Source organism: Mustelus asterias, chromosome 4 (assembly GCF_964213995.1).
Source record: "Mustelus asterias chromosome 4, sMusAst1.hap1.1, whole genome shotgun sequence".
Taxonomy (NCBI): Eukaryota; Metazoa; Chordata; class Chondrichthyes; order Carcharhiniformes; family Triakidae; genus Mustelus; species Mustelus asterias.
This window is the reverse complement of record NC_135804.1, coordinates 54,186,209-54,203,529: the sequence shown is the minus strand read 5'-3', so window position 1 is coordinate 54,203,529 and position 17,321 is coordinate 54,186,209. Positions and strand designations below refer to the sequence as shown.

General features: G+C 45.5%; 1 protein-coding gene across 2 annotated transcripts in view; it reads left to right on the top strand.

Annotated features, from left to right (window-relative positions):
- LOC144492290 (adhesion G-protein coupled receptor G2-like) overlaps window positions 1-17,321 on the top strand; it is a 138,638-nt gene that overhangs the window by 93,854 nt on the left and 27,463 nt on the right. For both annotated transcript variants that reach the window (XM_078210281.1, XM_078210280.1), the window contains 4 exons: window positions 1,960-2,047; window positions 6,716-6,854; window positions 11,120-11,260; window positions 16,225-16,344. In XM_078210281.1, coding sequence (XP_078066407.1) covers window positions 1,960-2,047; window positions 6,716-6,854; window positions 11,120-11,260; window positions 16,225-16,344 — 488 coding nt within the window. The remainder of the gene's footprint in view (window positions 1-1,959; window positions 2,048-6,715; window positions 6,855-11,119; window positions 11,261-16,224; window positions 16,345-17,321) is intronic.

The window sequence follows — 17,321 nt, the reverse complement described above, 5'->3', positions numbered from 1 at the left end:
GGAGCCTCAACAAAAGTCAACAAAAGTGAAATTTCTAAGAGCCAATGAAATACCAAATGAGCTAATGTTCAAAAGGACAAGATTCTGCACCCCATCTCATAGATCAATGGCAGAATTGTTTGAATGTCTTATTTAACTGTTATGAATTGTCCTTCTGAGGTTCTTGTTGGATGAAGTAAGGAGATTGGCTATAGATTTATAGATAATAATAACAGAGGAGATGGCTATTCAGCCCATCCAATGTCTGCCAGCTGAAAGAGATTCATTTTTCAGCCCTTGGCAGTAGCCCCATAGATCATGGTACTTCTAATGGATAACCAAGCATGTTTTAGAAGCATTCTGCCTCTACCTCACCCCACCACCCACCCTCATTCTCAGATTAAGATAATTTCCCCACAAAACCCTTTTAATTCTTCAGCCTATCACTTTTAATCTATACCGCCTGGTGACTCCTCTGCTTTTAGAAATAGATCCTTCCATTCCCACACTGTCAAAGCCCCCTCATTATCGTAAGTACTTGAATTAAATCTTCCCACAGCCTCCTCTATCTCAAAGATAAAAAGCCCAGCCTATCCAACCTTGAAGTTTGGCAGAATTAGAAAATAAACAGCAAGAGAAACAGAAATGGTAATATGAAGCTTATGGGTTCAGTGAGAAGCTTTGCAGGAGGGAAACAAAGATATTAGAAAGCATATCTGCTTTCCAGGGAGAGTCAGATTCTTGAAAAAATGTACTGTTTAAAAAAATGGGGCCAGACAGAACAGGCGTGGTGAAAAAGGAAGCACTTCAGGTTTAATATGAACTGATGTGTCAACAATGAACTGTTTGATCTGCCCTGGAGCTATCAGTCAGAAAAAGTTTGAGCAGCAAATGATTATCAGTTCCTTGTAAGCAAACTTTGGCTAATCCCCTCTTTGATCTGCTCTGGAGCTGTCAATCAAAGCAGTTCCAAGAGATTTCAGAGCTGCTGAGCTCATTCAAGCTGTAAAGGGGGATTTCTCTAATGTAATCGAATGCGTCCGTCCATCAAAGCACTTCAAAGAGGTTTCAGAGCAGTTGGGGCTTATGAGAGAAAGGAACGGAATCTCCCTGGTGAAACTGAATGTTTCTGCCAACCAAAGCAGTTCTAAGAGTTTTCTGAGCAGCTGGGGCTTGAGAGAAAGCAAGGGAATTCCCCTAGTGAAAAAGACAGCTCCTGTCAATCAAAGCACTTCAAAGAGATCAGGTAATACCTGGGGCTACTGAAATCAACCAAAAGCAAGCTCTCCAGTAGAAAAAAGTGCTGCTGTGATTTTGAATGTTTCCATAAGTTCCAGGGGAATGGATTTTAATGGGACCAGGCCACTTCAAAGGTTTTACAGAACACGGGACAATAATAAATGTTTTTTTACCAGAAAGATACCTAAAATCAGTATCCAAAGAGTAATTTCCACATTTTCCAGGGCAATGAGGAGAAGTCCAGCCATGAGAGTCCCATTCCCCGAGAGAGCCCCAAGGTCAACCTTTTTCCCCAAGCCTAAGCGCACCTTCAACCCCCAGGTCCCTTGAGGGGCCCCCCTTTGCAACCTGGCAGCGGCACAGCAGCCGATGGACACAGTTGGAGGCTGTTTTTACCTCATTCCCCCCCCCACCCCCCCTTGGAGTCCATGGGGCCTGGTCCCAACTGTCAGGAGCAGGACTAATTGGCATCCATGGAACATCACACTGAGGTGGGATGTGGTGGAAGTATTCCAGGAGACCAGTGAATCCAGTCCACTAATTGAATTTAAATTCATATAAAACAGGACTGCACTGGATGAGAACCTGATCAGGCCAGGCTCAGTGGGTCGGGAGACACGGTCTGACGAAGCCCGATTTGTCCCTCATGCCCAATTCAACGGGCCATTGGGAATCCCGGTTGGGGCCAGCAGCCTGAAAAATTGACCCTGAAATCAATTTTCATTTGTCATTCCTTTTCAGAACAGCTAAATGCAAGTAATCTTGAAGAAATAATCAACAATGTACAGGAATGCAATAGAAGGGAAAGGAGAAAGGAAAAATGGAAAAGGTAAGTTTATGTGGTCTGAGTCAATGCTTTCAGTGCTGTATAATCAGGGAAAAGGCATAAAAAAAGAAACATTCTCCCACCCCGCTGTGCTGCTCAAGAAGTACAGCGTGCCAGGAAATATCCTGCCTGTAGCAGGGTTCGCAACCAGCGTCTGGCCGATTGCGAGTCTCCCAGGACATTTTATTTGACATCATCAGCCGGAACTCAGCGTCAGGCTGGTTACAATATGGAAATTCATATTTCCATATCATTACCGAGCCAGGGACAGTAATATCTGGGCTCGCCAATCTCTCTCCCCCGCCAGTGGGAGAGGTTCCCACCAGCAGGCATTAAGGCTGGTCTCCATCAATGTGAACCAGGCATAATCACCCCGCTGGTCAGGACAGAGGCCATTGAGGCCCTTCAGGAAGTCAGGGGCAGGACGCATGGGCAGTGCAAGCCTGGTACTGCCCACCAGGCACCAGGCAATGCCATGGTGCGGGGCCGATTGGTGGTGGGGGGGCCTCGATCGGTGGTGGTGAGGGGGGGCGGGGTAGGTGGGGGGGTGACCCGTTGTGCACTCTGCCTTCGGGATTGGTGGGGTGGGAGGGAGTGTACCTGGTGGGAGGGAAATAAGAGCTGATCATGGGGAGGGGGCAATTGGGAAGAAATCAGGATGTCGGTGATTTGGAGGCTGGCTACAGGGGCAGCCAGTGTGCATGCGCCAATCTCCCCACTGACAGATAGGTGCATGCGCAATGGCCCATCAGTACTATGCTGCTGGCTTCTCCAGAGGGCTCAGGCCCCACTGCCCCCTTACCAACATGAATCCCCCTGTGGCACTCTGTGCTGCACAGAGTGCAGGAGATTCATTCAACAAAGTACGCCCAAAAAACAAGCAGGAAAAACTTCTGTTTTCCTGCCCAGGAGAATCATCCTTCTTAGTCTTTAATTGAAAACTAAATAGGAATTAGAAAAGAACAGACCACTTCTAAATTTTGTTCCAATGATCTATTTTGTTTACAGCAGTTTATTTCAAAACTTCTTCTCAGTTTTTTGTATTCATTTGTGGGACATGGGCTTTGCTGGTTGGCCATCATTTATTGCACATCCTTAGTTGCGCTTGGAGGGTAGTTGGGAGTCAACCACATTGCTGTGGCTTTAGAGTCACACGTAGGCCAGACCAGGTAAGGATTTCCTTCCCTAAAGGACATTATTAAACCAATTGGGTTCATGGTTATCAATAGATTCTTAATTCTAGATTTCTTTTTCATTGAATTCAAATTGCACCAAATGCCATGGTGGGATTCGAAATCAGGTCCCAAGAACATTAGCTGAGTTGCTGGATTAATAGTCTAGTGATAATACCACTCGGCTATTGCTTCCCCTAACAGATCAGTACAATTCATTTCTGGCCTATTTGGCAAACACACTATGCAATGAGGGCTGATCTCACCAGATATCCGGTGCCTGTAAGATACGGGCAGCACGATGGCACGGTGGTTAGCTCTGCTGCCTCAGCTTCAGGGACCTGGGTTCGATTTTCGGCATGGGTTACTGTCCGTGTGGAGTTTGCACATTCTCCCCATGTCTGCGTGGGTTTCCTCTGGGTGCTCCGGTTTCCTCCCACAGTCCAAAGATGTGAGGGTTAGGTTGATTGGCCATGCTAAATTGACCCTGGGATGCGTAGGTTAAAGGGATTAGCAGGGTAAATATGTGAGGTTATGAAGATAGGGCCTGGATGGGATTATTGTCGGTGCAGATGCGATAGGCTGAATGGCCTCCTTCTGCACTGTAAGGATTCTATGATGCTATGAAGATTGGGCCCGAACCTGATTTCTCGGCCCTCTTGCAATCTTACCGGCTCGCCCTGTCCTTTGGCTGGCAGGGCGAGATGGTAAGATCGCCCCCTTGATATAAATGCCCCTCCACATTATGCCGCTTTAATCAAGTCACTAACAAGTAGACCTACGACATTTTCTTGTTACTTTATGATACCGATGTTGTCAAAATCAAGCATTGGAAACACTGGATGGAATATATTGCCCACCAGAGCAGACCGAAATGCAGGATGGTGCCAGGAGAATCAGGTGGAAACGCCTGCATCAGATTCTGGACATTGGGAAAACTCTCACCAACTATTGGGGGGAGGAAGGGCCAGATTCCGGAATCCCGCCTGCTGGCTGTGGGATGTCGATTAGACTCATAAGTGATTCACTGAAGTCTTATTATCCCTGCGCCCATCTGAGTTTAGCAATGGCTCAGGAATGCTCAGGGATCGTTCTCCCATGCCTCCTGAATGATACTCAGCATACTCAGTGGCATTATTGTGGGCTCTTTCGTTGGCAGGCAGTCAATGCCTGATTGAACCATAGATCTATAGGTTAGTTACTGAAACCTATTAACACACAAGCCAGATAAAGGGAGAAATTAAGGGAAAAGAATTGGGCGGGATTTTCCAGCCTCGCTGCTGCTGGGATTGTCTACTCTCCAGAAGTTAATGAACCTTTGGCTGGGAAGTCACATTCCTCGTGGCATATTCCACCACAACAGGGTCAAAAAAACTCAACCACAGAATAAAAAAAGTGAATGGCAATGAAGTCCTTTATAGACTGAGATAACTAGTTGAACCTAAGGGTCTGTTTACAAATAAGGGATCATTCGTTTAAGCTGGAGGTGAGAAGAAATGTTTTCTCTCAAAAGGCCATGAGTCTCTGGAACTCTCGTCCTCAAAAGACAGTGGAAACAAAAGGCCTGATTTTACCATAGCATTGTGCCCGTTTTCGGGCGCAAAAACTTGGTAAAGTCAGGCATGAGGCGAGTAGCACGATCTGTGCCCACCTCCGCACCCGTTCCCCCTTTACCAAGGCCCAAAAGTGGCCACGATCGGGACCCCGCCAAAAAAGATCATGACAGCAATTTAAATGCATTTGCGTGTATTTAAATTGACTTAATGAGCTGCACGCCCAATTTTACCAGCACTTCCCCCTTTACCACCGCGTTCGCCCAGCCGGAATCAGCATGAAACAGACATGCTCCGTATAAGTCCGATTCGGGAGCTCCATCAGTGAGGGTTAGTGAGGAGGTGAGTGCTTAGTGTCCAACGGCTCTTTGCTGCTTACGGGGGTCCTTTTGTTGTGGCCATTTGGTTTCTCGGGTCGGGCGGGGGGCTCGCCAAGTGTGTGGGGCAGTGGGGGGGGGCTGTTGTTCAGCAGGGTGTCCAATGTCCGATTTGTAGTACGGACCCAAATCTCAGCACTGACCTCGGGTCTTGGAGATGCTGCTGGGTCCTAGTGCACTCGGCACTCTGCCAGCTGAAGCACGTGCACAAAGCCCTTGCAAATTGCACTGCTGCAGCCTCTCAACTTTTCAAGGAGCTGTGATTCTGGGGAGCATGCGGGTGGGGGAAGGGGGTCCGCTGCCACTCTGCCTGAGATCGGTGGGGGGAGGGGGTCTGCTGCCACTGTGCCTGAGATCAATGGGGGAAGGGGGGGCCCGCTGCTACTCTGCCTGAGATCAGGGGCCCGTGATCAGTCTAGGTGGCAGGGGTGTGGGGCTGATAAGGGGATCAAGCAAAGTTGTGGGGGCCAGAGGGAGGCATTATCCAACCTGGGAGGAATATGGCAGAGGAGCAGCATTCCATCATTTTTTTTGCGCATGCACAGTTGGAGGCTCTGATCGGAGCTGCAGGGTTTTAGGGGCATTAAGCCCTGCCCGCAGGCTTGTGCAGCACGATTTGGATTCGCTGATATTTTTGCAGGCAGAGTGTATATGGGGGCACCTCAGAACTAGCCTAAACATTGGATCGGAAACACTCTTAGTTTCAAAACTAAGAATCAAAATGGTAAAATAGGGCCCAGAGTCTTTGAATATTTTTAATGCAGAGCTTGATAGATTCTTGATTAACAAGGGGGTGAAATGTTATCAGGGTAGGCAGTGTAATGTCCTAACTATGTTAGGGTTTATGGGTTTTACACAGAAAGAAGAGACTTGGTTTGCACATATATATTCAGACTAACACACAAGTTTTATTCTCGATGTTCTCTGCAATGCACAGAATACAAAACTGAAAGTAAAACAGCAGCCTGTGGCAACACGCTAGTGACATCACCATCAAATCAGGTGATCAGCTCTTAAAGCAACCTGCAACCATTTTAAATTTCTAACAGGCAGGAATGTGGGGTTGAAGTTACAGTAGATCAGCCATGATCTTATTGAATGGCAGAGCTGGCTCGATGGACCAAATGGCCTACTCCTGCTCCTAATTCATCTAGAATCATAGAATCATAGAAACCCTACAGTGCAGAAAGAGGCCACCGGCCCATCGAGTCTGACCGATCACAATCCCACCCAGGTCCTACCCCCATATCCCTACATATTTACCCGCTAATCCCTCTAATCTACGCATCTCAGGAAACTAAGGGGCAATTTTAGCACGACCAATCAACCTAACCCGCACATCTTTGGACTGTGGAAGGAAACCGGAGCACCCGGAGGAAACCCACGCAGACACGAGGAGAATGTGCAAACTCCACACAGACAGTCACTCAAGCCGGGAATCGAACCCAGGTCCCTGGAGCTGTGAAGCAGCAGTGCTAACCACTGTGCTACCGTGCCGCCCTGTTGGTAATTAATTTATGAAATGTAATTTTACCATCTACATAACTCACTTTGTGTATTTTAACACAGGCGATGCTTGGAAAGACTATTAGGATGTTCCATTTCAGGCGACAGTGTCACACGAGTAAACCAGAACATGAAATTTTATAGCAGAATAAGTTCTATCTCAGAATTTAAACCAATAAAACTAATTGCCAATTCCTCTTGGGTAAGTGTCTTTTACTCACACATTGTACCTGTTGCAGCATAACTGGGCAATCAACTCTCGGGGGTGGGATTTTCCGCAATAGAAGTTCACCATCAACTGGTGATGGGACCTTCAGGTCCTGCCATTGTCAACAGGGTTTCCTGCTGAATGCACCTCTCACCGCAGGGAAACCTATGGCAGCAGTGCGTTGATGGTGGGACCAGGATATCCTGCCAGCATGAACGGCCAGAAGGGCTCACCCTGGATCTCTGACCTAATGAAGAAGGCGGAAAAGAATGTCTGCCTTGTAAAAGCAAACTAAAATGGTTTCCAATGTATATAAATTTCAAAGTTTATATTTGATGTTTTGATCTTTTTCTCAAGTTGCATTTAGCTTTTAATATACCTCTAAGAAAGTAAAAGGAAATGAATGAGATTTAGATAATTTGGTCCATTAATGTTTATCTCTAGTACTAGTTTCATCTAGCTTGGAAAGCGAATCTACTCTTCATAATTTTGCCAGTTCTCAGTACATCCCAAGGCAAATCTGCAGCCAGTAATATAGCCTAACTCAGTAAACTGGTAGCACATTGATAGAATGATGAGAATAAATGTCAGTGTACAAAAAAGGCAAGAAAAGCCTAACAGGTCCAACATACCTGCCAATCTAATAGATAGTGCAATCTCACAAAACAGCCGTCCACTTCCAAGCTGCTTCTTCTTCTTAGCCTTTTCACTCTGTGACACTACTGTGCCTTTAAGAAATGTATTTTAAGTATGTTCTCTGCAGTTATAAGCAGGCATCAAGCTGTCTGTCATTTTATTGCTGCTACAGCCATATAAATGGGCTTTTTGTTTATTTTTAATTTGGGCCTAATGCAATGTCCTGGAGTTTTACAACCCTTTTGAATTGTTCGGGGAGCACTGATTGACAGGTCATGGTAGTTCTTTCACAGAGGAATTCAAGGATTCACTTTGTTTGGCTAGTTAGAAACTGTTAGACTCTAGACTGCAAGAAGTGTGTTTCTGTGTCTCTCCCTGGTATTGGAAGTTTAGCTCTTGGCGGCTGGCTAGCTAGTAACTAGAGACAAAGAGTGCCTCTGTCTCTTGAAGTCATTTGCTGGCTAAAAGCTAGGGGCCATTAGTGGCTCTATCTCTCCTTGAGGTGTGCTGGGAGCTCTAGGACAGGGAAGTCAGAGTTTCAATTCTCCATCTAAAGGACTAAGTCACAGCAGGTGTTGCAAAGCTGCAAGATCCAGCATCACATTAACTGCGTCAGCATGGAGGGACCAGTACAGATTGTTGGTGATCTAAACACCTAGAAACTTGACCATTTCCACCATTGATATAGATAGGGGCATGTCCTCCACTACATTTCCTGAGGTCAATGACTGTTTCCTTCATTTATTTTGATTTGATTTATTATTGTCACATCTATTAGTATACAGTGAAAAGTATTGTTACTTGTGCACTATACAGATAAAGCATACCATACATAGAGAAGGAAAGGAGAAGGTACAGAATGTAAAACATTCTGTAATGTTACAGTCATAGCTAGGGTGTAGGGAAATATCAACTTAATACGAGGTAGGTCCATTCAAATGTCTGACGGCAGCAGGGAAGAAGCTTTTGGTACGTGACCTTAAATTTTCAGATGGAAGAAGGTGGAAGAGAGTATGTCCGGGGTTCATGGGGTCATTGATTATGTGGCTGCTTTTCCAAGGCAGTGGGAAGTGTAGACAGAGTCAATGGCTGGGAGGCTGGTTTGCATGATGGACTGGGCTTCGTTCATGACCCTTTGTAGTTTCTCGCGGTCTTGAGCAGAGCAGGAGCCATATCAAGGTTGTATCAGAAAGAATGTATCATTCTTTCTGATACAACCAGAAAGAATGCTTTCTATGGTGCATCTGTAAAGGTTCGTGAGAATCATAGCGGACATGCCAAATTTCCTTCGCCTCCTGAGAAAGTAAAGGCATTGGTGGACTTTCTTAACTAAAGCGTCTGCATGGAGGTTCCAGGACAGGTTGTTGGTGATCTGGACACCTAAAAACGTGAAGCTCTTGACCATTTCCACTTCATCCATGTTGATGTAGAAAGGAACATGTCGCTTCGCTTCCTGAAGTCAAAGACTATCTCCTTTGTTTTGCTGATATTGAAGGAGAGATTACTGTCATTGCACCAGTTCACCAGATTCTCTACCTCTTTCCTGTACTCTGTCTCATCATTGTTTGAGATTCGACCCACTACGGTGGTGTCATCAGCAAAATTGAAAATCGAGTTGGAGGGGAATTTGGCCACGCAGTCATAGGTGTATAAGGAGTATCGTAAAGGGATGAGGACACAGCCTTGTGGGGCACCAATGTTGAGGATGATTGTGGAGCTGCTGTTGCCTATCCTTACTGATTGTGGTCTGTGGGTTAGGAAGTCTTGGATCCAGTCGCAGAGGAAGGAGCTGAGCCCCAGGCCATAAAGTTTAAAGATGTGTTTTGTAGGATGAATGGTGTTGAAGACTGAGCTGTAGTCAATAAACAGGAGTTTGATATAGGTGTCTTTGTTATCCAGGTGTTGCCGGGTTGAGTATAGGGCTGGGGAGATGGCGTCTGCTGTGGACCTGTTGCGGTGCTAGATGAACTGTAGTGGATCTAGGTAATCTGGCATTGAGGAAGAAATTATTGCCATCGCACCATTTCACCAGATTCTCTATCTCTTTCCTGTATTCCGTCTCTTTATTGTTTGAGATCTGACCCACTATAGTGGTGTCATCAGAAAACTTTGAAAATGGAGTTGGAGTGGAATTTGGCCATGCAGTCATAAGTGTATAAGGAGTATGGAAAGGGGCTGAGGACACAGCCTTGTGGGGCACTGGTGTTGAGGATAATTGTGGAGGAGGTGCCCATTCAATTTCATTACTGCCTCCTCCTTTACTGCTACATTGGCAGGATACACATTACTAGTGAGGGCAGATGCAAAGTGCTCATTAGTCTCTATGGTCTCTAATATGGTCTTTAATAAGGATTCCCTTCTTTATGGACCCATGTCCGTCCCATTACCATTTTACTATTTTTATGTTGGTTGTTAATCTATTTTTGTTCTCTCTCTTTGACCCTCTTAATTATTTTCTTAGCTTTCTTCAGTACCTTCGAGATTCAACCTAGTACTCAATCACGCAATCATCCAATGTCTAATTTTTCCGTTTTATTTAAATTTCAATCATGAAAATCTCCAACCTCGTCCGTGGCTGCGATCCTTCGGTGCTGCTGCAGTGAATGGAGTTTAGGCTGAGCATCAAATTCTCCATTCTCTTAGCAACGGGGCGGGTACGGATGAGATTGGAGAATCCCGCGCTATATTTTTATATACCCAAGGAGCTCTTGGTAAAGTTTTGATTTCTTTTTAACTCACTAAAATCTGTCCTCCTCCTGTAGTATTTGTACATTCAACTGTTTCTTGTCCTATTCTTGCTTTCTGTCCAGTAGCCAGTCCACAGTCCATTCTAATATTTACCCCAGTTCCATAAGCCCTAATTTTGTGTAATAACCTGCTGTCTGGCACCATAAACATTCTTTGAAACTCCAAATACACTATATCTACTGGTCTGCCCTTATTTATTCTGCTAGTTATAGGCTCAAAATCTCTTAACTTATTTGTCAAACATGAGCTCCCTTTCATAAATTCATATGAACTTTGCCTGATCACATCTCTAAATACTCTTACCATGTCCTTTATAATAGATTCTAACATTTTCCCCAGCAATGCTGTCAGTCTAACTGCCCTGTAGTTCCCCTGCTTTCCCATTCTCTCGTTTTCTTCACTAGCGTGGTTAAGTTTGATACCTTTCCATCCATGAGGATCATTATAGCAACCAAGGAATTCTGAAAGACCAAAAACCAAGGCTATCATGATCTCTGTAGCTACTTCCTTTGAAACCCTACAGTACAGGTTATCAGGTCCAGTGGATTTGTTAACCAAATCCCATTAATTTCTTCATCAATGTAAAAAGAAATGTGAAAGGCAATATGTAAATATAATTCTTCATTCATTTTAATTACATGGTTTATTTATAAATTCTTGAACTTCTTGGTCTGAAAGCGATGAATTCAAACTTTCTCCGTGTACTTTAGCACAATCTACATTGACACTTCAGTGCAGTAGTGAGGGACTGATGTGTTATCAGAGAAGATGCTTTTTGGTGTACATTACTGATTTTGCATAATCCAAATCCATTGTATTACAAGTTACAATTGAACAATCTGATCAGTTCAATGGTTGCTCTTTGTCTTGTACAGGTAGGTGAAAAAAACTCTGATTCAAAGAATTTTGATTTCGAGGTGGACCTCCCAGCAGAATTGTCCAAGAAAGCTAAGGAGCAGCTCAATGATCTATCAAGAATCACTTTGATAATACACAATGATACATCGCTATTTGAGGTAAAATATTTACGCACCAGACGCATAGAGATGCATAATTACAGAATAAAACAAACACTTTTTGTCATCAAGACAATGCAATTTTAAAAGGAGAAAATAGAAAGGAGTTTTTTCAAGCATGGGGGGGATCAATCAATCCACAGGGAAAGCAGTCAACAGGCTCATGATTCCAGCCCACCATCTTGTTTCTCTGAAGTGTCTTTTGACTCTTCTTTTCATATAGCTGTACAGACAAAGACGCCGACCGCGATTTTGCACCGGCATTCGCTGCGAGCACAAATGGCAACGTTGGTGCAAAGTATCATGAGTGGCTGAAAATATGAATTCTGTCGGTTAGATCTTCAATGCTATTCTCCCACACTTCCGCCCCCTCCCCGCCACACCCGTCCTCGCATTCTGCCAAAAACATAACAAGATTCATGCCCAAGAAGGCCAAGAACCTCATTTGCATGTATTATAATATTATTAGTGGGCAGTCCCACTGTAACCTCTTCTTTCAACTCAATCATTGTAAATACCAACCTCACCAGTGTGACATCACGCAAGTTTGCAACAGGTTTTTAAAATCTTGAACCTGGCCATCTCGCCTCCGAGGAAGAGTTCAATGGAGACCACACAGGTCGCCACTATCCTCCAGAGAGTCAATGGGGATGGGGGCGCCAGAGAGCTAGGAGGAGGGAGATAGCCAGCGGATGGGGTCGCACTCCAGGGGGTGTGCTCATGGGTTCAGGGGGTTGATGTGCAGGAGGCTGCAAAGGGAGCCTGAGGACAGGCTGTACATGTGAAATCCTGACATCTCCCTGGTTTCTGGACTTTCTTTTGTTCTTTTGAGAAGACTACTTTTCCCAGCTCCCTGGTCCTGTCCAGTGAACTCTCATCACTATATACATGCATCTAAACCAAACTGAAGTCATTAACCCTTTCAAATACAGAAATACAAAATTCAACCCACTTTAAGTTATACCTTATTTGAAATAACCATAAATACAAATATAGATCAGTTAAAACTACCTCTATTTCCTATAACAATAGACTTGATGAAACTCCACACTCTGTACAGCACAGTGGCACAGTGGTTAGCACTGCTGCTTCACAGTGCCAGGGTCCCAGGTTTGATTCCTGGCTTGGGTCACTGTCTGTGTGGAGTTTGCACATTCTCCCCGTGTCTGTGTGGGTTTCCTCCGGGTGCTCCGGTTTCCTCCCACAGTCTGAAAGACATGCTGGTTAGGTGCATTAACCCGAATAGGTGCCGGAGGGCGGCAACTAGGGAAATTTCACAGTAACTTCATTGCAATGTTAATGTAAGCCTTACTTGTGACTAATAAATAAACTTTACTTTACACTCTACTTTACTGTCGAACTATAAAGTATTTCTAATGATCGTGTCTAACAATTTGCCTATAACCAAAGTCAAGCTAATGGAACCAGTTCAAACACAGCGCTCCTTTGGCATATACCCAGATGATATTCGCTGTTAATTTGTTAGCGGGGGGCAATTCCAATACAGTCAGCACTTCTTTGAGCTTCCTTGGCTAAATATTAGTGGATTGGTGTACCCTCCAAATTATTTTTGTTATACACAGCCTGTTCATTTGAACGCCCAGTACCTTTGCGCATCCCCAATCTGTTCTGAGGCTCTCTATTCAATCCAGAATATATCAGTTTCTGCTTTGATACTTTAAAATTTAACATTGAGACTACAATGTATTGTTAGTAATTTAGCATGATTCACTGTACCAATTAAAATTTTTGTCACATTGTGGGAAGCCACTTGTATGGTTGATTGCTGCCCTCCTCAGTGTCAGGGGCTGGAGGTGTGTCGTTCACAGGGAGAGGTGTGTCAGATAGGCTGGAGACATCTCACGCCCTCTGGCTGGAGAGCCCCAGACTGTACTCTTGCTGATCCTGTTGTCTTTGTGTTCCTGGGACCTCTGTGCTCCTCCATGGGATGGAGTGAGATTCAGAAGCCCCGCCGTCCTCTGGCACTGACACGTGTAGATTCCCTGCTCCTGCACCAAGGTTTCCACTGCAGATGCTAACCTCGCAGTGTTGGCCTTGGTGCGCTGCAGGGACGGCACGATCTCCTCGGGCAGAAAGCAATGGGACTCCTCCAATCGGCCTTGAACTCTGTCATCCCTTCCTGATACTCACGACTCTGCCTTTGCAGCTCCAGCAGCTATAGGATTACTGGGCCCAGGCATCATTGGCAAGGCGCTCAGCAGAGTCCTGGGCTCCAGCATCTCTCTGAGTGCCAGTCCCCTGGGATGTCCCTGTCTCTGCCTGTTGTGAATCTTCAGCTGTGAGGTGCTCCCCAGTGAATAACCCAAAAGCCTGTCTACTTAGTGAGTGTCTGTGGTGGTGCCGGGTGCAGGTGATAAATGTGACACATCTTCCACAGTAGGGTTGGAGAGGTTCCCCTCTGAGCTGCTGGAGTCCAGTGGGTGCTGGGGGCCCAAGGATGGTCTAGGCTGTAAGAGCAGGGAGATGCCATCAGTGCATTACAGGGGATACAGAGGGAACATTGTTTACCCACTTGAGACTTGAGGAATGACAGCATATATGTTGAGGATTCTCACGTTTCTCTGCTGCCCCCAATTCACCAGCAGTGCGGGCGCGCTCTTCCTCCTCCCTGCCAGGTCAAGGTCTCGCTCCCCAAAACATGTGATGGTTTGGAGTTCGAGCATGACTCCAGCTGGCTGCGTCCACTCACACTTGTTATGGTTGAGTTTGTCCTGTAATGACACAGATAGAGTGCAGGTAGGAGTGTTGACACTTAAGATGGTGATGAGGTGCAGTAGGCATGGGGCTTGGGTGTGGCTGGAGTGTGAGAAGGATAACAGCTACTGGGAGAACATGGTGATTGTAGGAGGGAGGGGGGATCTGGTGCCTGGTGTTGACAAAGGTCAAGTGGCTGAGTGAGAGAAATGTTGGGAGTGTGAGAGCGGGTCTAGTGGGAGACTGGGGGTGGTTCACTTACCCTGACTGAGCGAAGAAGACCATTCATCATCTTCCCAAACTGCTGCCCTATCCTCTTCTGGAATGCACTTGCACTGACCAGGGCTGTCACAGCATCCCAGGTGGGGGTGGTGACCCTCCTGGGAGGCCATCACCTGGAGTGGGGGTATAGGATGTCCCACCTCTCCTGTACTCCGTCCAGCATCCTGGTGAGGGCTCCCCTCTGAAAAGCGCAATGCAGGCCTTTTGGCTGCCATCCCCTATAGTCATTGTGGAACAAGTGCTGTGGATTTGGGTGGCACGGTGGCACAGTGGTTAGAACTGCTGCCTCATACCTCCATTCCAGCCTTGGATGACTGACTGTGTGGAGTTTGCAGATTCTCCCCGTGTCTGTGTGGGTTTCCTCTGGATGCCCCAATTTCCTCCCACATTGCAAAGATGTGCGGGTTAGAGGATTTTCACAGTAACTTCATTGCAATGTTAATGTAAGCCTACTTGTGACACTAATAAATAAACTTAAAACTTAAGCTTAGGTGGATTATCCATGCTAATTGCCCCTCAGTAGCTCAAGATGGGTAGGTTAGATAGATTAGCCAAACTGTGTGGGTTACAGGAATAGGGCAAGGAAGAGGGATTGGGTAATACACTGAGTCAGACTTGATGGGTCGAATGGCCTCCTCTGCACTGTAGGGATTCTATGATTCAATGACTGCTGGGGAGCTGTTTATATAGAGCTCGGTAAGAAGTTTAACAACACCAGGTTAAAGTCCAACAGGTTTATTTGGTAGCAAAAGCCACACCTCGATATGCGCGATCTTCTTGGAAATCCTCTCCACTTGGAGCCGGCGGTTTGCGGTGTCGATGGTAGTCATGATGTGGAGATGCCGACATTGGACTGGGGTAAACACAGTAAGAAGTTTAACAACACCAGGTTAAAGTCCAACAGGTTTATTTGGTAGCAAAAGCCACACCTACCAAACGCCACAGCAAAAGCCACAGCTACCAAATAAACCTGTTGGACTTTAACCTGGTGTTGTTAAACTTCTTACTGTGTTTACCCCAGTCCAACGCCGGCATCTCCACATCATATATAGAGCTCCCCAGAGCTTGCAGCAGTTAAGTCATTGCAGGGCGGGCGAATCAGTGGGAACGTGCTGTTGGAGCAGTGTGAAACTCATGGGAATAAAAATGGATACCAATGAACCATAAGATTCGGACTGAAAACACACCGGCTCCAGCAGAGTGAAACACTGCTTCTTTGAGCCGGAACCAATACTCTGCCATTTTTTGGTGAGTTTTCGCAAGTAGTTTTGGAATGTTCCCATTGTAAACCCTCTGCCATTAAATCTGGCTTTCAGAGATTCAGGAGTTCAGGCCACTAGCAAGGACACCATATGCACATCTTTTTTGACAGGGGGAGGGTGCATGGGTGAGTTACTTAAGTGCTCGCCATGTTAAATATTTTTGCGTGGCTGCACATACACAGTAGCTAAAGGGACCACCTTGGACCTAATTTCCATGGGGACTTTTTGCACTGCTAGCAAGTGATCTGGCTTGGAGCTATAACCCAGGCCTGGGCACTCTGATGGGGTCAAGCTCTGCCATTCAGTGGATTAGTATAACTAGTTTCAGTTGATGTAACAATCGTAAAAGATCTGTCCCGCTCTGAGAGCCATGGGATGTGGATATTCTTATCTTTGGGAGTCGCTGCCTCTGGAGCTTGACCCCCCTCCTACACTGACGGCCTTTGTAAGCTCAGTTTGGGATAGGAAGCAGAGACTCCAGCCTACCCTTCTCGACCATCGAGAAACTCCCGCGCAAGTTTGAAATCTTGGGTCTGGATACCAGCCTAATTTGTATCTATTCCATTTCACAGAGGAAATGGAACACCAGACATTGCAACCATATTCAGCCCTCATTTATATATTCTTAAGGTGTTGCAAGTGTCTGATGCCATGTTCTTCCCTGTTCTGCATTACTGACACTCCTCATGGCTTATTTTCCTACAGGATGTAAATAATACTGACCTAATAAGTGGAGATGTATATGAAATTACAGTAGGAAACACAAGCATTCAGAATCTCTCAGAGCTTGTGACGCTTACAATTAGTCACAATGAAAAGACAAGGGTAAGAAAATCATTCAACTCTTCACATTGATTGAATTTTATCTTTTTGCTACCCGAACAAACATTCTAATAATCCATTCTGTTTGATACATAGCTATTGTTTTATTCAATTTTGAATGGCTCAGAATTAGTCATAGAGTCATAGAGGTTTACAGCATGGAAACAGGCCCTTCGGCCCAACTTGTCCATGCCGCCCTTTTTTGTAAAACCCCTAAGCTAATCCCAATTGCCTCCATTTGGCCCATATCCCTCTATACACATCATACCCATGTAACTATCTAAATGCTTTTTAAAATACAAAATTGTACCCGCCTCTACTACTACCTCTGGCAGCTTGTTCCAGACACCCATCACCCTCTGTGTGAAATAATTGCCCCTCTGACACTTTTGTATCTCTCCCCTCTCACCTTAAACCTACGCCCTCTAGTTTTAGACTCCCCTTCCTTTGGGAAAAGGTATTGACTATCTACCTTGTCTACGCCCCTCATTATTTTATAGACCTCTATAAGATCACCCCTCAGCCTCCAACGCTCCAGAGAAAAAAGTCCCAGTCTATCCAGCCTCTCCTTATAGCTCAATCCTTCAAGTCCCGGTAGCATCCTAGTAAATCTTTTCTGCACTCTTTCTAGTTTATTAATATCCTTTCTATAATAGGGTGACCAGAATTGCACACAGTATTCCAATTGTGGCCTTACCAATGTCTTGGACAACTTCAACAAGACGTCCCAACTCCTGTATTCAATGTTCTGACCGATGAAATCAAGCATGCCAAATGCCTTCTTCACCACTCTGTCCACCTGTGACTCCACTTTCGAGGAGCTATGAACATGTACCCCTAGATCTCTTTGTTCTGTAACTCTCCCCAATGCCCTACCATTAACTGAGTAAGTCCTGCCCTGGTTCAATCTACCAAAATGCATCACCTCGCATTTGTCTAAATTAAACTCCATCTGCCATTCGTCAGCCCACTGGCCCAAT